General features: G+C 38.3%; 2 protein-coding genes across 5 annotated transcripts in view; one reads left to right on the top strand and one right to left on the bottom strand.

The window, feature by feature from the left end:
• Positions 1-3,665, top strand: part of PACC1 (proton activated chloride channel 1) — a 35,471-nt gene extending 31,806 nt beyond the window's left edge. For 2 of the 3 annotated variants that reach the window (XM_061383569.1, XM_061383570.1), the window contains exons 7-8: positions 257-364; positions 2,166-3,665. In XM_061383569.1, the coding sequence (XP_061239553.1) occupies positions 257-364; positions 2,166-2,327 (270 nt within the window). In that variant the 3' untranslated portion in view covers positions 2,328-3,665. Of the gene's footprint in view, positions 1-256; positions 369-2,165 lie in introns of those variants that run through there. The other variant, XM_061383571.1, reaches the window with a different exon arrangement.
• Positions 3,666-4,800: 1,135 nt separating this feature from the next.
• Positions 4,801-23,682, bottom strand: part of PPP2R5A (protein phosphatase 2 regulatory subunit B'alpha) — a 72,536-nt gene continuing 53,654 nt past the window's right edge. For both annotated transcript variants that reach the window (XM_061383567.1, XM_061383568.1), the window contains exons 4-13: positions 22,462-22,554; positions 18,144-18,274; positions 17,426-17,485; positions 16,406-16,514; positions 15,549-15,602; positions 9,492-9,542; positions 9,092-9,211; positions 8,884-9,011; positions 7,754-7,855; positions 4,801-6,009 (exon numbers count right to left, since the gene is read on the bottom strand). In XM_061383567.1, the coding sequence (XP_061239551.1) occupies positions 5,877-6,009; positions 7,754-7,855; positions 8,884-9,011; positions 9,092-9,211; positions 9,492-9,542; positions 15,549-15,602; positions 16,406-16,514; positions 17,426-17,485; positions 18,144-18,274; positions 22,462-22,554 (981 nt within the window). In that variant the 3' untranslated portion in view covers positions 4,801-5,876. The remainder of the gene's footprint in view (positions 6,010-7,753; positions 7,856-8,883; positions 9,012-9,091; positions 9,212-9,491; positions 9,543-15,548; positions 15,603-16,405; positions 16,515-17,425; positions 17,486-18,143; positions 18,275-22,461; positions 22,555-23,682) is intronic.

Here is a 23,682-nt window from a genome sequence, read left to right on the forward strand (position 1 = left end):
GGTACCTAGTGACAGGTTTTGGTGACAGTCCAAAACACCCACTGTGTGCTCCAGGTCCTTTGGGAACCAGGCTGAAGCCTGGGCTCTGGGACCAATCTCAGGACGTCGTGTAGAGGAGGTTTTTGTCTCTCTGCCTCCAAAAGATGGAGCGAGGGGAGCCGGGGTGTCAGATCCCCTAAACTGCCCTTTCCTCCCCTGCAGCCCTGGCCAGGGCGGCACACAGGCAGTAACACTGCTCTCTCTCCTCTGTACCTAGACCAGTGTGGTTAACTACATTGACCAGAGACCTGCTGCCGAGAAAAGTGCTCAGTTGTTTTTTGTGGTCTTTGAATGGAAAGATCCTTTCATCCAGAAAGTCCAGGATGTGAGTATCACCTAAGGTCTTGACCATGAGCTTCCTACCTGAGCCGTTTAGGCTTTAATCCTCGCGGGCCGCCCTCATCTCCTTCCGTAGCGCTGATCTGCCGCTTGTATTTATGACATGCTTGTTCTCTCTCATTTGTGTTTAATCTCGTCTTCAGCGCTAGACTGTCTTCCCTGTGAACATGGGGGCTTCGTCTTTGTTTACCGTTTAAGTGGTGTCCAGCACGGTGCTTAGTCCAGAGTAGCCACTCAGCAGTGGTAGTGAGTGAGTGGAGTAGAAAGCACAAAGTTAATCATCTAGTTACTGCTGCTGAAAGCTGTTGTTTTTTTAATTGCTTCTCTGTAGAATAAGAATCTTTAGTTTGTCATAAGTCGAAGTAGAAAGGTACTTTTCAGGGGACTTCCCTGGCAGTCCAGTGTAGTTAAGACTCCATGCTTCCAATGTAAGGGGCGCCGGTTTGATCCCTGGTCGGGGAACTACAATCCCACCTGCCCTGTGGTGTGGGGCCGAAGAGAAAAAAGAAAGGTACTAATCAGAAATTAAAGAGAGCATCAATTAATGTCAGATTCTATACTCACCATCTCAGAAGGGGAGGAATAATGGGACAGCTTTGCCAGAACATTCCTGAGATGCCATCCACCAGAGCTAGTCCCGTATCTGATAAGCAATTTTTGTTTTAAGATCATCATAAAGTATCTTGATGCGGTTGTGGGCTGGGGGAAGACATCGCAGAGCTGAGGCTCAAACCCGGAGGGTCTCTGTGATGTGGTGCGTGATCCCACCACGCTGTTAGCTGTGGGCCTGGCTGGGCCGTGCACACATTAAGTGTGTGCGGACCCCCTGAATAAAAGACGCCACGTAGAAGAATGAACGCCTTTAGTTCCACAGGGCAAGTGTGTGATCAGGCATTTTCTAACCTGCTGTGCTCAGTGTTTTAAGTCCTATCCCGGGCCACGTAAAGCCCTGAGCTCAAGGTCCCTTGACTTAAGTCATCCATGACGTTCACAGCCATCCTGAATGGTGGTGGTAGAGAAACCCCTTTCATGGATGAGCCCGAGGTCCCTCTGCTGAATCGGGAACTTAGAAGTGCTATGTGTTGACCAAGCAGGGAACTCAGACGTACAAGCTGTGACCTCGGCCTTGAAGGAGTTTCAGTGGGTCAGAGGACCGCCTAAGCCATAAAGGAAGTAATTGCAGACCGTGAGGAACTGCCAGGGGAGGTTGTGGAAGAAATCTCTCTGCTCACATTGAGAGGGTTTGGCTTAGTGGTCAGCGGGAGCTGTGAAGGGCCTGGAAGGATCAGTGACTCGGGGAAGCGGTGAGGGCAGGTGAGTCGGGGGGCCTGGCCTGCAGGCCATCAGTGTTGTTTGGAAGCAAGGTCGCATTGTGAATTAGGCCAGAAATTTAAAACTCAGCACTGATTATCTTATTTGTGCAGAGCTTTTTTGAAAAATTTTTTCTTCTTCTTTCAGGATCGCTTTATTATCAAGAGGGACTAATATTTTTCTCCTCAAACTGGAGCTATGAACCAAGTATAGAGTTACGGCAATTTAATAATTTTTTGGCTGCACCAGGTGGCATGCCGAATCTTAGTTTCCTGACCAGAGACCGAACCCGCGCACCCTGCTGGGGAAGCACGGAGTCCTAACCACTGGACAGCCAGAAAGCCCCAAGTTATGGCGGTCTTAAAATCCAGTTGTTTTTCTTGTTGTGCCAGTAATCTGGGGGGCTCTTTGACAATAACCCTGAGAATCAAAAATGGAAGCCAACTGAGAAACTTATGTTTGTTTTCATTTCACAGATAATCACCGCCAATCCTTGGAACACAATTGCTCTTCTCTGTGGGGCCTTCTTGGCATTATTTAAAGCTGCAGAATTTGCCAAACTAAGTGTGAAATGGATGATCAAAATTCGGAGACGATACCTTAAGAAAAGAGGTCAGGCAACAAACCACATAAGCTGAAGTTGCCAGTGTTCTTCGTAGAAACTGCCCGAGTTGATGGAAGTTCTCATCTTCCACTTTGGTAAACCAAGGTGCCAACGATCCAGTCCTCACTTGAAGAAAATGGGCTTTGCCGGGGGCCTAGCCTGTCACACTGCAGCTTCTAACCTGGCCCCCCAACGAGACTGTCTTAGAGCCCGGTGGAACAGATCCAGTGGATGACCTAAACGTTATTTAAGTATTTAAATTATTAATGAACATTTTTTGACATATGACATGAATATGTCAAATGGAAGATGGACTCAGATAGAATCCAGTTTTCTGAAGGTTTGTGGAAGCCGTCTTCCTTTCTCCTTGGTTTGGTGTATAGTTAAGGTCTAACAGGATGATTAAGGTTCTGATCGTAGGTTTTCTCCTTGAGATTTTTTTTAAATGAACAAAAGTGTGTGTGACTTTCTTCTCCCCCACTGGTGACTCTCCAGTGGTGGAGGTCACAGTGTGGAACCAGTGTGTTATTCATGAGAAACAAAACCCATCACATCTCTGGTGCCATGTGCGAGTCTCTGATGCACTCACTCATGTGTTAAATATTAAATGAGACTGTTTTTTAAAACTACTGTGGAAACTATAGTAATTAGATCGCTTGTGGACTGAGCAGCCACCTACCTACCTGTCTGGCTAGAATACTGACTGATGGATGTTATGAGTTTGGTGTGATTAACATGCAGAAGCGCTAGGATATGTGTGCAGAGTAGGTCCCTCCTCAGTGTGTTCTGATTTCCTTAACAGGTGAATAAAAGTTAGGTTAATATAGAAACAATCAGTGAGCCGGTGTGCGCATCTGCTACATCAGTAGGCACTGGTATGCTTTTATCCCGTGACCTCCAAATAAAAGGGGGTGTGAGCCTGGACTCCCAAGGTATGTCACAAGCACGTGCAGGGAAGGGCAGGGTGGGCAGGAAGTGGCGGTGAAGCTCCGTGAATAAGCTGTGTTAACTCTTCTGTCCTGTAGCCCGCCCATCTGAGAAAGGCACCCTCAGCATGGACCCTCAGAGCTTTCAGCCTAGCCTGAGAGGAGTACCGTCTGGCCATTTTTCACATGGTAGCCATTGACTGACTTAAGGTTTTGGAAATTATTTTGGGGAGTTCTAAACTGTTTACATGACCTTTGCATCCAGAAAGGACTTGGGTAGCATTTCTTCAATTTTGTGGGTAGCACTTCAGTTTCATAATTTAGATTTAGGTAATTCAAAGAGAAAAACTCCAATGTATGAGGGGGCCAATTTTAATCTCATGTCTAACTTAGCAAGAAACTGTGGTTTTTGGTTGAATTATTAAAAGTCAACTTGTGTAAGGAAATATTTGTGCTGTTTTTCTGTGGCACTGAAGCAGGCACACAAACTTTAACTGAGGTCTTGTAGCACCTTTCTGGAAGGCAGATGCAGAGTCTGGTACAGAAGCTTACATTAACGGTACTAAAAAACAAGTGTGTGTGTTTTTAAAGGATTTCTAAAGTTGACACACCATTTTCGTACTAAGTATCTCACAAAATTGGCTCCAATGAACATACTGCAACTGCACTTCCTGTTATTTTAGGAAGTTGAGAGGCCTCTTGAATATGCTTTAGAGTGAGTACCTAGGTCGGAAGTGAGCGTTTCTAGCTATTAACTGCAGCCTGTCAAAACCTGCTCTAGCTGCTCTTAGTAAAGGATATATGTTTAGACTGACAAGATAAGGCATTTAGACCCAGCCTTCCCTCTAGGGGGCTGGGTTTGCCTTTTGCGGTGTTCAGCAGTAGGATCCCTTTTCTTCTGCGTTTGCTGCCCCCAGCTGTCAGTAATCCCAGCTGGCCTCAGGTTAGCGTGGAGCGTTGGGCAAGAACACTGGGTCTGGACGGTTGTGGTAAGGCTGCCACTTGGAAACTGTAAAGTATGAGCCGTATTCCGAAAGGAAGTTTCTCCTGGGGCCACAGTGAGTGGAATGAGCTGCTTTCGTAGTGACCTAGGAATAGTGTGCTAGAATTTTTGCTAGAGTTTTTTATGGTTGTGAAAGAGCAGAAGCAGGTATCAGTAGTTGAAAGCCTGGTAACAATTTCTGATTCTGCCACAATCTCCCTGCCTGCCCCCATAAAAAACAGTGCCATTACTTACAGATTTTGAGATTTTGCTCCTGGGTCTGTTTTAATTAACACTGTCTGTGTATTTGTACACATTTAAGCTAAGTTAAACCCATCCTGTGAACATAAAGGGACATGAAAGAAGATGGAGAGATATCCTCAAATTTAGAATTTTATGTACAAATTCTATAAAATAGAACACTGGTAAATGGCTGGAACACTCGACTCTGGCACACAGTCTTCCTATTTAACTGGCGCACAACCTGCAGTTTGCCTTACAGGTTTTCTCTGTATACACGTATGTACATATATATGAATGAATGGAGGGGGCGGGCTTCTGGACGTCTCAACTCAGTGCTGAAAAAAGCAAAGGTGACATAAGGCAAAATACAAACATAGACTTTATTAAATGCTGCTCAATCCCCCAATAAAGATCTTTCATTACAAAACAGTTTTCCACACAACTGCAAGTTAAGAGATTGGAATGGTACTCTGATAATAAAATGTGAGAAATAACTTGACCAAGTAAAAACATACATGACTTCCTACAGGCCGCCTTTTCAGAACCCTACAGAGGAAGCCTACTGCATTTCCTTTACGTAAAGCCAGGCAGTGACAACGCGCGCTCTGCACCACCACACCGTGGGAATCAAAGCCTCCATCCCTGTCGGGAGGGGCCGGAGAAGGGCAGGCTGTGAGGACTGGGAAGGCCCTGCCTTCAGCCTTTGGGAGGAAGAGGAGGAATGAACTGAGAGGCAGGCTGTGTTTTCCGTGCTGCCTCCACCCGTCTGTGCTCATCACCCTGGGGAGTTGCAGATGAAGGAGGAGGTGCATAAGGACTGATCTGAAATCTGGTTTACTTTCCCAGCATTTATAATTTGTGCTTTTAAAAGCCTGGAAATTAAGTTTTTGCTCAAATTCCAGAGTACAGTAATATATCAAAAGGAAGGCTTAGGGCAAGTAGTTCCCTCCATCATACTTCTGGAAGAGATGAAGGAAAGGATAAGAATTACACCTTAGTTTTAGTTTAGGAAATAGTCTTTTTCCTAGGATGTAACTAAGGTCTGCAGCGATGTGAAAAGCACGTTATCAAAGGGAAAAATACACAGAGCAGACGGCTACACCTGTGTGCAACACAACCCAAACCAGGATTCCAGCCACGATTCCTACCACTCCCGTAATTATCTCACTCATCACATCGATGAGAAAGTTCGTTCATTTCTGTGAAACTTCAGAAGTGACACAAATCAATGATTAGACAAGGGTTACAATATACTGTGGCCATGATACAGCACAGGGCTATGTTTAGTCCATATATTTTTTCATTTACAGTTGCCAGGAAAAAAATTGGCCTTTTAATTATATTATACTGATGAGGTTTGTTTCATAATTTTTACATATTTCAAAAAAGTGTACAAAACTGCCTAGCCAACAGAGGTGGCAGGCTTTTTTTTTTATCCATCATTTGTATTGCTGAGAATACTGTGCATGTTGTAAGCACTGTTCTGCTTTTCTAGAGCTTTCTTCAGCTTTAGCTCCTCCAATTTTTTCCATAATTCTTCTCGCTCCAATTCCTTCTTTTTCTCCCTGTAAACAGAGCAGGAATTTTGTAGTTAGAAACTTGTTTCATAGCTTGAAGAAACATGCTGTTTGGCAGTTTCCTGGAAAATAGACTTATTGACTCACATTTCACTTAAACCCCTCCACCTAAAGCATTTGAGAGTCAGGTTTACCTAGGGTACTGCATTATTTGCCATTACCGTCCTCAGTGTAATTAACCAAGTCCGTCCGTCTCCTGCACCAACTGAAATGTATCAGCATCGCCACGGCCACTGTGTTAGTGCTTCATGGTTGACAAACCACTCAACGTGGACTCAGTCACGTAAACCCCGTGCAGTGGCTGTATCGTCACAATTGCTCTTTTGCCAACAGACTGACAGGCTGGCCACGAGTCGGTCTGGGGCCGTTTCCTGGTGGACCCGCATCCTTCCGCATCCCATCTGTAAGTTACCGACCAGTCTGTGTCTTACAATCTCTTGTCTCTTGCATGTCAGATGGAAACTTTAAACTCTGAATAATCTCTTAACCCCACAAAACTCAAAACATGTTGCTTCAACTATTAATACTTAATTTCAGTTCTAAAGAGAACATTTTTGAATAATGTGGATCAAACTATTCTGAAGGGCTATATAAATGTGTGAAAAACCCACAGGCTTACAGTTCCACAGTTACATATGCTTTAAGGGGACAAAAGTGCTGATTTACGCAGATAGTGAGATACAAGGATCAGTCTTATGTGAAATACGCATTTTTCAATGTAAGTTTCATATGATCCCAGTCATCTCTTCCTTCTTCCTATTGCTTCCGGGGCTCCTAATTTGTATTCCTGCCTGAAAGGTGCTATTTAAAAGAAATAACGCATTGAGTTAGTTATTGATGGACTAGGATGACCTTGAAGGAGAGAGATCCTTTCTCTACTTGACACCAGAAAACCAGGACTAGGAACTTACAGTCAAAGCAGATCGGTTTTTCCAAACATAATAGGTGATACAATTATTACAAATATATGGGCTCAGGTACCTCAGTTATTGTCCACCTTAAGTTTAAATATTGTGCAAGGAGCAGCTTGAAGAATAAGCTCACTATGGACGCCCACGAGGACAAAGCAATTCTCATAAATGTAAAACAAACTGAGTAAGACAGTATTTAAAATTTAATATAAAATGTATTTCACAATGTAGATGTTACCAAGACTGATGAAGTCTAAGGCTCACAATGAGATCAGAATTTATGATCCACATTAAAACCATCTTACCATTAGGAGTTTACCTGCATATGACTTTAAAGTATTTATTATTATTGTTGTTGTTGTTTAATCTCTAAGTCCAACTCTGCAACCCCCTGGACTGCCAGGCTCCTCTGTTCATACGCATTGGCAGGTGGAATCTTTACCCTGAGCCACCGGGGAAGCCCATAAAGTGTTTATTATGCTAAGCTGATTCAGTCATGTCTGACTCTTTGTGACCCTACGAACTGTAGTGCACCAGGCTCCTCTGTCCATGGGATTCTCTCCAGGCAAGAATACTGGAGTGGGTTGCCATTTCCTCCTCCAGGGGATCTTCCTGACCCAGGGCTTGAACCCGTGTCTCTTGCGTCTCCTGCATTGGTGGGCAGGTTCTAAACCATAACACCACCTGAGATGTTCAAATTGTAATGGCTGATGTAATTGGCTTTTTAAACATAATTTTAACCTAGAATACCTTACTGGACTGAATCACATTCAAGTAATCTAAAATGTACAGTTAACTTTGTAATTAAAAATGTCAAATACCTTTGTCTTTCAGCTTTGTATGAGCTAGTAAGGTCATCGAAAAGCTTGCCGTTCATCTCCATGAGGGTTTTCAGCACATTGTACACCAGTGCTACAATGGTCCTAAAAGGAAAACAAGCCAGTGCTGGGTTACTGATGCTACTACCAGATGGGAAATGTATCACTATCATCTCTGAAATGGCTTTGACACTGACTCAGTCAATCCACTAGAGAGGATAAACTGAAGCTCAAGAAGTTCAGTAATTTGTTCAAGGTCACCAAGCCAGTGGTAGCAGAGATGGTCTATCTGGTTCCAAAATTCACATTTTTCTCACTGTGTCATGCTTGGGTTAAACCCTAAAAATGTTATGGCCAGCTTCCTGTCTGCTCTAGAGTCTGATTTGATGATTTAGTCACCAAGTCGTGTCCGACTCTTGCGACCCCATGGACTATAGCCTGCCAGGCTCCTCTCTCCATGGGATTCTCCAGGCAAGAGTACTGGAGTGGGTTGCCATTTCCTTCTCCAAGGTATCTTCCCAACCCAGGAATCGAACACAGGTCTCCTGCACTGCAGGCAGATTCTTTACCAACTGAGCTATGAGGGAACACAGGGACTACTCTAGAGTCTACTATCACAAATCCTGAATAATAGTATTAAAAGCAGCTGAAAAAGATGCAATTACTATGACTTGTAAGAAGAAAGAAAAGTAGACAACAGGATAAGGATGTTACAGAATTTAGAACATAAGCAATCTAAACATCACTGACATGACCCTGAGCACTGACGCTTCTCCCTGGGCTAAGCCAGCTGAGATGTGAGCCTGGATACTGGCAGAATGTCATACCAAACAGTCCCTAGATTTGCAATTCTAAACTGAAATTAAGAACATGCAGGAGTTCAGAGTTTTTAAGGATAAGCCACCCCATTCTTTTCATTTGGCCCTGCAATAAACCTTTCTCTGCTACGAACAAACAAACATACAGACCCACATATATGTACAACTTCATAAAACTCACTGCAGAATAGAACCATGTGATGTTAACCTTGGGAGTTCCAAATCTGTATAGGTTTCCTATGTATGAGTTATGAGATCAAATGACAAAGATGTTAGAAAAACAAAAATGACACAATCAACATAAAAGACACTTACGGATTCCAGTGTTCTTTGGAGATTTTGTACAAACTGCCAAACATAATTGGCAGAATTTTATCAATATTCTCCTCAATCAAACTAAGAATATATTCATTGTTCCAGAAGTACAGTGCCCTTTCTGCAACCTAAAAAAGACATTCAGAAACATCAAAACTAAGAAAAGTAATAGTGTAAAATAAAAATGGCTTCACTGAAAACACCATACCTGAAAATGAGAACTGGATACACACTTGGATATCTGCTTAAAAAGAGGCTCTTCAATTTTTTTGAATTGTGTTGGTTCAATGACATCTAAGATTTCTTCAATTTCTCCTAAAAACATCACCTAGGTTAAAAAAATTTTCTTTTAAGAAATATAATACGACAAATTATATGATGTTAATACAGAAAACACAAATGAGAAGGTTAACAGTGGACGAAAAATACCTTGACAGTACATGCCACTTACCATAATGGACAGCTCTTCCACCAAGTTTCTCTAAACCCCACAGAACAGTGTCCACTTGGTAGGTAGTGGTGGTGATACCCGCAACCCAAGGAAGCACGGTTTATAGCCCTGAGATTGAAAAGTTCTAATAAAATGCACTGTTTTTGTTAAAACTCACCTCTTTCTGACTGCATGTTTTTGGCCAAAATTTCAGCAATCCTCTGATCACCTGCAAAAAAGGGAAAAATTTGGCATGAATTAAGCAATGAAGCTGGCTAACCTCAGGAAATTTTAAATAACCGTGATAATATCAATATTCATTCTGAAGTAGAAGAAAGTATTATTCAATACCTCTGCATCTCCCCTTACTCTGCTCAGCTTTATTTAGGCTTTTACCCATTCAACAGATACTTGTTGAGTGCCTTTGTACCAGATACTGCTCTAGATCAGGGACACACTGATGAACAAAACGAAGATGGTCCCTGATTTTCATGAAGCAGGAAGACTGACATAGTTAGCAATTAAACTTATAAATAAAGTAATTTTAATAGTAGTAAGGGCTACTTCCTACTAAGTATGAGATAATGACTTGGTGGGGTGAGGAAGGGAGGTTATTTTATGGAAAAACTAAGGAACAGATAATTCCTGTTTTTTAAACCATCATGAAGCACCCCCCAAAAGCCAGAAAGCTTCCAAATTTATTTCATGGCTAGCACAGTTCTGATAAGCCAAATACAGTGAGACAAGAGGTCATGAATTCAAGTAAACACAGTTGTAAAAATCTGTATTAAACTGAATATAACAGTATATAGGAAAAAGAGTATTGTCACCTTGCTTATTTAACTATATGCAGAGTACATCATTAGAAATGCTGGGCTGGAAGAAGCACAAGCTGGAATCAAGAATGCCAGGAGAAATATCAATAACCTCAGATATGCAGATGACACCACCCTTAAGGCAGAAAGTGAAGAAGAACTAAAGAGCCTCTTGAAAGTGAAAGAGGAGAGTGAAAAAGTTGGCTTAAAGCACAACATTCAGAAAACGAAGATCATGGCATCCAGTCCCATCACTTCATGGCAAATAGATGGGGAAACAGTGGCTGACTTTATTTTTTGGGGCTCCAAAATCACTGCAGATGGTGATTTGCAGCTATTAAATTAATAGATGCTTACTCCTTGGAAGGAAAGTTATGACCAACCTAGACAGCGTATTAAAAAGCAGAGACATTAATTTGTCAACAAAGGTCCGTCTAGTCAAGGCTATGGTTTTTCAGTAGTCGTGTATGGATGTGAGAGTTGGTCTACAAAGAATTGATACTTTTGAACTGTGGTGTTAGAGAAGACTCTTGAGAGTCCCTTGGACTGCAAGGAGATCCAACCCGTCCATCCTAAAGGAAATCAGTCCTGGGTGTTCATTGGAAGGACTGATATTGAAGGTGAAACTCCAATATTTTGGCCACCTGATGCGAAGAGCTGACTCATTTGAAAAGACCCTGATGCTGGGAAAGATTGAGGGCAGGAGGAGAAGGGGACAACAGAGGATGAGCTGGTTGGTTGGCATCACTGACTCAATGGTCATGAGTTTGGGTAGACTCCAGGAGTTGGTGATGGACAGGGAGGTCTGGCGTGCTGCGGTTCATGGGGTCCCAAAGAGTCAGACACGACTGAGTGACTGAACAGTATATTAACAGAATAATACTATCTACCCCATAAGTTATTCCAGAAATTCCAGAATGATTCAACTCATTATAGGTTAAAAGGGATGAAAAAAACCCCCAAGACTATACGATCATCTCAAAAGATTTTGAACAGTTGTTTGATTGACTATATATTTTGATAACAATTTTGTAAGCTTAAACTAAGAATTTATCAGAAACCATCAGCAATCAACTTATGATTCCTGGAAATAGGCAGTAAACCATTTGGGTGCTTTGGTAGAGGTAAATCTTTGACAGCCTTTTAAGTAAGTTTATAGTTATTGGTCTCGTCCAGTAATGAACACTCATTCAAATTAAAACTGAGGAAGAACACTGTTCTGGAGCCGATCCAGTAAGAAGAATTTGATAAATAATGTTGGAAAGGAATACCAGAATTATACTTACTTGCCTAAGTGTATAAATATTAAAAGAACTGAAAAAGTACTAAAATGAATAGGAAAATTCAGTATGTGGTTAGATAAAAAATAAATATAGAAAAATCAATACCTTTAAAACAAAATATCAGTTATAATAATCAGATAATTAAAACAGTAAGGTATTAGCATGGAAACTGACAGAAAAGATATGACATAGAGGAGTGTCTAGACAGACTTAAGTATAAACAAGGCTTAATATATGACAAAGGTGGCATTTCAGTTCTGGAAAACAGCTAAATTAGTCAATCAATTGAACTGGTGGGTCACCAATTAGAAAAAAAATGTAGCTCCTGTGGGAGGCAGATGCCTGAAAGAATCTTCTATGGTCCTGATTTCCTGAACTCACCCTCTTGTGTAGTCGAGCCCTTCCCTTAAGTGTGCACTGGCCTGGGGACTTGCTTCTAACCAACAGAATGTGGCAAAAGGGACAGAATGTCATTTCCATGGGAAAGTTACAAAAGACTGTGACTTCCATCTTATGAACAGATTCTCCTGGGCCTTCTTGTCTTGCAGCTTTGATAGAGCAAGTTTGCTATGCTGGAGAGGCCCATCATGCTAAGTTGCTTCAGTCATGTCTGACTCTGTGCGACCCCACGGACTGTAGCCAGCCAGGCTCCTCTGTCCACGGGATTCTCCAGGCAAGGATACTGGAGTGGGTTGTGCTGACCTTCTCCAGGGGATCTTCCCAACCCAGAGATCAAACCCATGTCTCTTACATCGGCTGCACTGGCAGGCATGTTCTTTACCACTAATGCCACCTGGGAAGCCAGACAGGCCCAAGTACCAAGGAACGGAGGGTGGCTGCTCGCCAACTTCCAGTTAGGAACAGCAGTCCAACAGCATGTGAAGAACTGGATGCTACCACCAACCATCATGTGAACTCAGAAGCAGCTCCTCCCTCATCTGAGATTTTACCCGGCCAACACCTTGACTGTAGTCTTATGAGAGACCCTGAGGCAGAGGATCCAGCTAAGTCGTGCCTGGATTCCTGACTCACAGATACTATCCAATAATAAATGCTTGTTGTTTCAAGCCACTAAACTTTGTGACAATTTGTTATACAGTAATAGAAGACAAATACAATTTCTTACCCTTGTCACATGAAAATTTCAGTTTCCAACAGTGTGGTGGGTTGAATGGTGGCCTGCAATCAGATATGTTCATGTCCTAATTTCTATGAAATCTATGAATGTGACTTATTTGGAAAATGGATCTTTACAGATATAATTAAGGATCTCAAGGTGAAATCATTCTGGGTTATCTGGATGGGCCCTAAATCCAAAATGACAAGTATTCTTATAAGAGATAACACTGGAGGAGAGACAGAAGAAGGGGCAGCAATGTGATACTGGAGAGACGCAGCCACAAACCAGGAATGCCTGGAGACACCAGAAACTGGAAGAGGCAAGGAACCGAATCACCCCTAGAGCACCTGGAGGGAGCGCAGCCCTGATGACACCTTGATTTTGGACTCTGGCCTTCAGAACTGTGAGAGAACACATTTCTGTCATTTTAAACCACCAAGATAGTGGTAATTTGTCATGGCAGCTCTAGAAAAAACATTATAGATGGAATAAAGTTTTTACATGTAAAAACTAAATCTGTTAAATAACTAGAACATGATACTAGAGAGTGTTTTTATAATCTCAAAAGGTAGAAGGATTTTACTTAGCATGACACCAAAGCCAGAAGCTATAATGATGAATAGATTTCCCAACATTAAAATTTTTTTTTAGTTCTTTAAAAAGGCAAATATTAAAAACAGTATATTCAAAGTTAAAAGGAAAACTCCAAATGGTTAAAAAAAATACTTGCAAAACACAATAGGCAAAGTCTGAAAAGTAGGGAAAGGACACAGAAATATAAATGACCAATAACTTTATAAGAGAATGGCTGTGATAATTTTAAAAATCCAATTAAAATATTTCATACCTATCGGACTAGCAAAATTTTAAAATATTCAGTACCGGCTGATGTGGGGAAACAGGCACCATGACACATTGTACTCTGACCCAGAAACAGGTTTTAATTTCAGTAACTTGGCTTATTAAAAATGTTACATACAGTAAACCTTATCTTTTTTTGGTGTGCAGTTCCGAGGCTAATTTAATACATACATTAGGATATATTTGGTAAGCAACACTATAGACAGGACAAAGAATAATTCCAACACACTAAAACATCCCCATAACCCGGCAACATGTTAATAACAACAAAAACTCCAATAACTCAAGTGTCCATGAATTAAGGATGAGTTAAATATGTTATGTCAATCCATACAATGGAATTTGATGCTACCAATGAAAATATGAAGCAGAGTAATATGGCAAGATATCCATGTTATACTGAGGTGAAAAAACCCAGTCAGCATTTCCCACTGTTTAACTTTACACAAAAATATACATGCAAAATTTATAGAAATGTATTCACCAATTTGTATGGTTTATGGTTATCTTTAGGGGAATTTCAAGGAATTCCTTCACATTACGCTTTATGGTTTTGTCTTATGTGAATCAAATTAATACACTCCTTTGATAAATGGATATAACAATAAAGTCATTTCCATTTTGGAAAATAAAATAATTTCAATACAAGATCTAAGAACATGAAGAATGTAACAAACCAGCCAAACCTCTGACTTACTTACAATCTGTAGGAAGCTTTGATATGAATGCCAGGCTTCTAGAAAATGATTATTAGGGCTCAAACCCAAGTACTATGGCCATAATTTTGGTGCTAGGATGGCCTAGAATAGTAATTCCAAGATCTCTATTATCTGCAGATCTTAATGAATTGAAAAATATTCTCCTTTGTTAACTTGGACATTTTACTTCCTCATGCAGCTCCTATTGCTATTAACTCAACTCACCTAACTCAAATGCCTGGCCCTCAACCCTCTCCCTAACCTTTCACTCTTTAAAAAGAAATCAGCTATCTCCCAAATCCACTCCATATTAACTTAACCATATTTAATGTATATCTGTTTATTAGCCACCATGCATAAACCATATTATGGGCTTTCTTTCTCTAAATTCTAATGTTATCATGGATTTCTATTAAGTTTTAATCCACTTTAGAGGTTAATGTGGTTTCATGTAAGTACTGGGCTTCTAATTCTATTTGTCTTTAAAAACTGTTTTTAGCTATTTCAGAAAGAACAGCAAATCTAAAAAGTCTAAAGCTCTAAATATCAGCGAGTGGAAAAATACCTTTTGTTCCTTTACACACACAAAACTCAAGTCAAAGGAAGATCAAGTATGTAATTTTTGCAAGTGCCCCTAGCCTCAGAAAGTTCTAATATGAAGAAAATCATATAATTTAAATCCTTCAAACCCTGTGCTATTTGTCAAGAACTCTTTAACTATTTAGATTTAGAATACCTAGAAAACACTCTCTCAGAATACTTATTTCACCAAGGTTAAAACATTGTTTTCTAAGTGTTTATCCTTTTCTGTTTCTCCCTAAACTTATCTTTTGTTTTTCTTCAATCTTCAGTCAATTTTCATGGTAATATTTTTATTCTCTCGAATCTTTGTATTAATAGATAATTAGTAAGCAGGAGAATTCTAAGACTGAATTGCTATGCTGATTCATAAAGTAAATTATCTTTACTCCAAGATTATAGCTCAGTCACCAAAGACAAGGAAATGTTTTCAATCCCTATCACATGGTTTATCATAAATAAAAGGGAAAATCCTATTCCTAAAGATAAAACAAAATTCAAGGAAATAGTTTTGGAATCCTTACAGTATGTTTTAATGTTTTAATTTTAAAAGGTGAATGAAGATGAAAAAGACTACCATTGAAGATAATAAATGTATAAATGATTTCACTGTAGTCATTTGAGCCTGTCACCACACATCTTAACTACTATATATTAATTTTAACCTATATTTAAGTTATTTAAGATACACAATTAATGAGAATTTGCCATCCCATTCTTATTCTTTAAATACAGATTAACCTCACTTTTCTTCTTCCAAATGATTTTAATTTAAAATATATTACTATGACTGTTTGGTAGAGCTCTAAGAGTATAAAGGAAGCTAAAATAAAATGCTATGATGTAGACCAAAAACATAAAAATAAGTAAAACACTTACAGGTTCTGTTAGTGTTGTATCTTTCTCCAGGAACTGTACAACACAGTAGGCTAGCTAAAATGCAAGGGACAGTTTATAAATATTACTGAATGAAATAACATTTAGTAATGCAGGATTTTTATATTTAGCTAACAAAACGACTTCATTTTAATAAACTTCAGTTTATGGCAATATATTAAAAATAAATATACCCATAATTATGTAAATAACTTCTACTTAAAAAAGATGTCCTTTTTTCAGTATTAACTTCTGAATATTAAGTTAACTGAAATATTAAATAAAATGTAGTTGGGCATATCAATCTTTCAATATCATTGAGGCGGTAGACCAGTTCTTTGGGGAATTAAAATTAACTATCTTTGTCTTATAAATCAGAAATGTAACCATAGCCCACTAAATAAACAGATAGATAAATAAATCTGAGTGAAATAAGACTAGCGCTAACATTTTAGTTTTTTAGCGTGTTTCTAACATGTATGCCTGTGCTGATATGATATTCTCTGAGTGTTAATAGAAGAAACCAAAATCATTGTCTAACTAGGTCATGCAGGCTAGACAGAACATTCTGAAAATATGTGGGATGTATTCAAAGTCACACAGTTAATTAGGTCAAGGCCTGGACTAGAAAAGAACCTGATTTTTCCTATATCTATACTTAAAGTGCATTGAGCTTATTTACGAGTACTAAATATCATCATGCTTTAAAAATTATGATATAATTAAAAATTTGCTTTGGGCAACTTACAAAGCAAATTGCTTAAGTATACTTAAAATTGCCACCTCAGTATTTCTCAGTTTCTCTGCCTTTATATTGGTTTTTGAAACAATGTTCATTTCACCTGAAATCTGCTACTTACCTGAGCATGAAACAAAGCTAATCCTTTTGCAGTATGCATAGGAATAAGAACCTTCATTAGAAATTGTTTATGTTCTGCTTTCAGTGGCAATGCAAAGCCATTGATAATACTGGAGGGGGAAAAAAAGGCAGGGGAAGGGTTACGTAGTTACTACTTTATTTCTAAGTTATTACATCCCCAAGTACATAGGAACTGCTCTGCTTCAGGCCTGGTGTTGAATGACTTACTTATCTGCAACCTAAATTAGACAGACTGTCACTAGGAAGCCTGTTCCTCTAAGTCATGCAATGGTCCCAAAGAAAATAAGAACTGCCAATTCAATGTCCCACTAAGAAATTTTACGTTTTCTATAAAGCCTATCACTTATTGATGCCTTTATTTTTCTTCTCTAAAGTAGAGTCAGTATCACAATATTGTTAGAATTTTCAATATATCCTGAAGTAAATGGGTAGTTTCTCTTACTTTGAAAGTTCTGAAATTAAGAACAGTTCTCTCTATAATCATGCCCTAAATATTAACAGAGGAGACTAAAACCATTCTTTAAATACAGGGTCTAAACTCTCAGGTTAATACTGCTATGTGATGAACAAGAAGGCAACAAAGTTCACAGAACTAAAATCGAAGGCTATAGACTCTTCTAAAAAGAACAGATGTACGGGAACGGTCCATCAACATTGGAACAAGAACTCCTGTAACTTCATCAAAGATTCACTATAGCTTATTTCATCCCTTACCAGTCAGATCCTGTAAATTTCCGAGGCGGTCTAGCAAGATTAGGCATAAAATATGCCACAGTTTCAAAAGCAGGAAGTCCACTCTGAAACAGATGCTCTGTGTGGCACTACTTTAATATGCTGACCCCCTAAAAAGCTACAGTAAGAACTCAGTTGACAAACTATGCCTTATACTGTATATTCAAATTCTAAAATGTGAAATAATTTCTCTAATCCCAGCTAATATTTTAATACATAAAACATTCAAAGTTACTTAATTCTTAAAAAGAACAAAAAACTGACTTACCTTCCTAAAATTTCAAGGAGTTCAGCAACACCATTGAAATGTTCTGTTTCATATATAAACCTGAATTTAAAACAAAGATGGAAAAACATCAGAAAACTAAACTGAATGAAAGATGCAGGAAGGTACAAAGATTAAAGCAAAACCCCCTAATGTGAAACCTACTTAATGATTTCATTTATAAAGTAGTCAAGATAGGGCCCACATACATTTAATTAGCTTTGTCAGAACATCAACTGAAAATACTTTAAGAGCTATTGATTTAAACAGTATTTATACAGGATTTTTTAAAACAAGTGCTCAAACAGACAAATTCTTCTCTCAATAAAATTTAACTATGAATAACATGTGTATTATCTATTAAAAACTGTCATTAGTACTATCCACTTAGATGAGAAGTTACAAGAAAAAGTTAGATGCAATCAAATGATATCCACAAAATTGGCTAGAAATGACTCAACCTCTATCCCCTGGAGAAGGAAATGGCAACCCAGTCCAGGACTCCAAGACTCTTGCCTGGAAAATTCCATAGACTGAAGAGCCTGGTAGGCTACAGTCCATGGGGTCGCAAAGAGTCGGACATGACTGAGCGACTTCCACTTCACTTCACTTCACTATCAGTTAAGTTCATAAGTTTCAGACATTAAAAACTAAAGAAATTGGAATAAAAAAAATATGGAAGGGAAAAAAAGTGCTATACATGAATATACAAATAATATACCTGAGGAAAATGTTGTTAATTTGTTTTCTGATGAATGCTCTTAATCCAAGAAATTTCCCATAAATTCGATGTAGAACAGTCTTCAGGAAGTCACGTTCTCTGGGATCTTCACTATCAAAAAGCTCCAGGAGCTTTAAAAAAAATCTGAGAAATTACTTTTTAAAAATAATCGAGCTAACACTTCACTCTAATTTTGATTTTAAGATAACCCACAAAATCTTTAAATTTTTAAAAAAGACTCTGCGCCTTATCAGATTGACTTTATTATTGCTAAATAATGGCACTAAAGAAGTGGCACTAAAGAGTGGCGCTAAAGCTTAAGGAGTATTTCTTTTATTTCATTTTGAAAAAGAATGCACAATAAATCAAATAAACACTTCCAAAAAAAAGTGTGTTTTTTTTTTTTTGCCTTCCCATTCATTTTAAAATTCTGTCCTACTCTTGACTACTAAACATAGCTTATAATTTTAAACTGTTGAAATCTGAGATTTTTTTTAATGCTTTTAGAATCTTAAGCTTGTAGATTGCAAATTGTTAAATAAATAAGTTTATATTACTGTGTTTTAAATAAAAAGTTGGATTTTCTTAGGAGAAAATATAAATCTATTTATAAAATACAATTACCTATGATGTCATCAAGGAATTTCACGTTCTGTACTTTGGGATTGTTATTAGATTGGTGCAAAAGTAATTGTTGTTTTGCACTGTTGAAACCTGCTGTTTGATATTGGAATACATTTTTAAGTAAATGTGGTTATGCTATACATCATTTTAATGTGTGTTTCTCGCTTTACGTTTTTTGCTAATAAAAGCCCAATGACTTATTACTTGCTGTTTATTTCATATTTATTTCAGACTATGTAAATGACGTTAGACAAAAAGCAAACTCGAGCGATTTTTCTACTTGAGTTCAAAATGGGTCGTAAAGCAGCAGAGACAACTCACAACACCAACAATGCATTTGGCCCAGGAACTGCTAACAAATGTACAGGCCATGGTGGTTCAAGAAGTTTCACAAAGGAGATGATAGCCTTGAAGATGACAAAGACAGTGGCTGGCCACTGGAAACTGACAATGACCAGTTGAGAGCAATATTGAAATGGATCCTTTTACAATGACATGAGAAACTGCTGAAGAACTCAACATTGACCATCATACAGTTATTTGGCATTTGAAGGAAATTGGAAAGGTGAAAAAGCTCGGTAAGTGGGTGCCTCATAAGCCGACCACAATCAAAAAGATCATCATTTTGAAATGTTGTCTTCCCTTATTCTATAATACGTCAACGAACCATTTCTCGATTGGATTGTTGACGTGTGACGAAAAGTGGATTTAAACGACAACCACTGATGACCAGCTCAGTGGGTGGACCAAAAAAAAGCTCCAAAGCATTTCCCAAAGCCAAAATTGCACCATAAAAAGGTCATGGTCACTGTTTGGTCTGACCCACCACAGCTTTCTGATTCCCAGTGAAACCATTACACTGAAAAGTATGCTCAGCAAATCAATGAGATCACCAAAAACTGCAGTATCTGCAGTCAGCATTGGAACAGAAACGGCCCAATTCTCCACGACAACGCCTGACTGCAAGTCCCAAAATCAATGCTTCAAAAGTTGAATGAACTGGGTTACAAAGTTTTGCCGCATCCTCCATATTCACCTGACCCCCTGCCAACACACTACCATTTCTTCAAGCATCTCGACAATTTCTTTCAGGGAAAATGCTTCCACAACTAGCAGGAGGCAGAAAATGCTTTTCAAGACTTGGTTGAACCTGAAGCATGGATTTTTACAGGAATAAACAAACTTGTATCTCAGCAAAAATGTGTTGATTGTAATGGTTCCTATTTTATTAATAAATATGTGTTTAAGCATAGTTGTAATGATTTAAAATTCATGGTCCAAAACTGCAATTACTTTTTCATCAATCTAATAATTACTGTCACGATAGCAAGCTCTGAACCTTAAAGTTTTTTTTCCATTCTGTCTTGAATTATATGTAATTGCTAATTTGTGTATCTCTTCTACAAGAGTGGGTATTCTTTGAGAAAAGTGATGACTTCAGTTATAATCCTAAAGTATCTTGCTTATTGTCTGCATTTGGTATTTGCCAGATTATTAAGTACTGCATGAGGCTCCAGCTAAAAATATCCATAAAGCATGAGAATTTGTATTATTATACGTAATTAAGTCACTTCAAATTATTCTAATTAAAATAGCTAAACTATTCACTTAAGACACTCAAATACAAGTTTCTGATGTTGAGTTTACTTGGAAGATATGCTTTGAAATTAATAAAAGCAATCCTTAATTGTTCAGGTCACTATGTCTAATTCAAGAACAAATATAATGTAATACAAGTTGATCCTCGGGGTCAATGTGAAATATTAAACAGTTGTTAGCTAAGTAGAAAATCTATTTAAGTAAATATTTTGAAATATTATAATCTAAATAAAATAATTTGTTTTATATAATCACATTTATAATCTATTTTTATATAATTAAATCCTGACTGTGCCATCTTCTAGCTCTGTAAATTTGGACATGATCTAGCTCTTTATGTAACAGCAGATAAGGACAGTGCCTGGCACATAAAAAGCACTAAATAATTCTTAGCTTCCTCCTTCAGGAAATGATTTGAGCACAACCTGTAATTATATACTTGTTTTCTTCTCTTGCAGTAACAAACGTCCAAATTTATACTTCAGATTATTCTCCTGTACTTCTACGTCTTAAACTTACCACCTAATTAAATAATTTCAAAATACAAAAGCTGAGAAATGTCAGCTTTTCAATGGTATTTATTGAAGCAACACACTAAGAATACCTCAGAGTAGTGATCTGTGAAAGCACAGTGATGTAAACTGCTAGAAACAAATTATGGGGCCTTGGCTTCTTGGACAGTACAGGCATTTAGAGTAGACGGCAGAAAATGGGTCCTATCCTACCAGTATTCTTCCTGCTCCCCCCAAACCCAATGAATAATCCAGCAGCCAAAATACCTCAGACTCCAGGGTGAAGAAGCCCTACAGTAACTGTTCCACTCAACCTGCTATTATCTTAAATACAATTTAACACAGCATTACTAAAGTTCCTTAATACACTGTATTTCTTCTATAGCACACGAGAGCTACAGAAGGAAACATGCATTCATCTCTAATACCAAAATAATACAGCTCCATTTAATGACTGCTTCTAACTTGGTATTAAAATGAAATTAACATTTTACAGTTAACACACACCTAGTATTTCGTCATAGTTTATGAAGAACTACTTGAAAGGTTAAAGGACAATGACAATGTTCTTATCAATACTTCACAGCACTAGTAAAAATACTTTACGTGGTAGCTACAGCAGATGACCAGAAATTAACTCCAATATGTGGAGCTCATGAGCTTTATCCTAGGGGCACATAATGGTGGGAAGAAGGCAGCAAAGGTCCTTGTAATGATCTTTAATCCTGGCCTCAGCACTTCATTACTACCCTTCCACTCATCCTCTGCCTTTCTTTAAAATGCTAATTACTTTAGAAAAGGAGAGTATCAAATTCCTAATGAGACCTAACTCACAGCCAAGTACTTCAAAAGAGAAAATGGACCCAGAGGTTTGGTCTACTTCACAATCTTGTCTAGGGCCAGTAAAGTCCTCTGTATTTGAAAGATGCCTTTAAGTTATTGAAAAGATTTTGAAAATAAAAATGAACACATTCTAAGAAACTAATTTTAAGTATCAGATTCCAAAATAAAAAATCCCCAGCTAACAATCAACTTATAAAAAGAAAGAAGGTATCACATATATTTAGCTCCTTTCCTTCTTCAATATTTTATCTGTGGTTTAGGAACTGGGTGGCTAGAATTCATAAGGTGGGAAGGAGTAGGGGAGAAAAGGTAGTGACATAAAGCCCAAACTTCTAAAAATAATTCCTTATTTATTTCCCCCTCTCTGTCACAGTGCTTAGAACTATATGTCAAGTTCAAGCTCAAAGACTTAAAAATTTTTTAAATGGTCTCTCCTTAGTTATACCAAATTTTCTAAGTTAGATATTCCAACAAGGCTTGCTTTTCTGGTCTTTATAAAACAACTATGAAAACTTAGGATTTAGACAAGATAATTTAATTGATATAACAGAAGGCAAACTTTGATTAAAAATACTCCTGTATTCTCAAAGCTACTTTACTTTTAGTTCTCATCATCTGGCAAGAATATCAGGTACTGTTAAAAAGAAATCCTTAAACTTTTGAAAGACTATTTTAATCACAAGTTAATAAATCATTGCTGAAACGAATATAAGGAAATTTAAGACAGAAAAATTCCTTACCTGTTGTACAAATTTCTGATCAATGTATCGCTTTGCAATGCTAGGCTGGAAATCAGGGCTCTCCAAAAATCTCAAGAAGAATTCATACACCAACTGTAAGACAAAATGAAATAACAGCCAAGATGAAGCCTATAAAATTTTACCCTATGTGAAATTCATATTAAAAACATACCTCCCTTAACAACTTAGTAATGAGATTTCAGATCTCATTATAAAATGTGAATTGGTAACATTTTTTTCAGAACTAAATATATACACACAATTTGGTCTCCCAAGTTGGTACATTTTGGATTTACTGCTTTGCATCATTCATTGAAAATATTACCTTACAGGAGCCAGAAAACAAAGACAATGCCTATAAAATATTTAAGTTACAAGACTTTGCATCCCATACTCACTGGGAACCTTTCTTCAGTGGTCTGCTAAACTACCTCATCTTAATTTCCAGAGTTCCCTAAATGCAGGATCAGAAACCTCCAGATAAGAATAAACTGAATTGTAAGGGACAGTATATCAGTATCAGTTTTAAAAAAGAGAAAAACTTCAAGTCCTTCTATAAAACTACAGTGGGAAAAAAGTAACTAAATTGAAATCAGGATATCTTATCCACACTTTAGAAATAATTAACCAAATCGTACAAGTGCAGGGCTCAGAAATAAATGTCTGTGCACCACAGTGAATAAACTAAAAGCCCTAATAAACCTCTACTTAAAAAGTGCTAAGCATCTTACAAATACAGTACTGCCCTCTTACCCTCGAGTGCTAAGTTCTAAGCACCACCTCCCCATGACTGAATGGCACTGGACCCTTTTCTGTTCATGGTTTCCATCCACAAATTTAATGCCTTTTCCAGCTTAACCGAGCTTACCACGCACTGTGGCCATAGCTTTTGTAGTCTGAGGTGTAACAGCAAAACCAGCGTGATTTTTTTTTCCTTCCTCAGAATTTCACAGATAGAAGATTTATTACCACAGATCGCAACGTCAGCATATGCTTTTTTTCTTTCCTTATCCAGTTGAGAACTTTTACCTTTTCCTTAAAGCACTTCACAGCTTCTCTCTGGCATCCCTAAAGGTTGTTGCTGTTTAGTCGCTAAGTTGTGTCCAGCTCTTTTGCGACCCATGGACTGTAGCCTGCCAGGCTCCTCTGTCCATGGGATTTCCCAGGCAAGAATATTAGAGTGGGTTGCCGCTTCCTTCTCCAGGGGATCTTTCCAAGCCT

This window comes from Bos javanicus, chromosome 16 (assembly GCF_032452875.1).
Source record: "Bos javanicus breed banteng chromosome 16, ARS-OSU_banteng_1.0, whole genome shotgun sequence".
Taxonomy (NCBI): domain Eukaryota; kingdom Metazoa; phylum Chordata; class Mammalia; order Artiodactyla; family Bovidae; genus Bos; species Bos javanicus.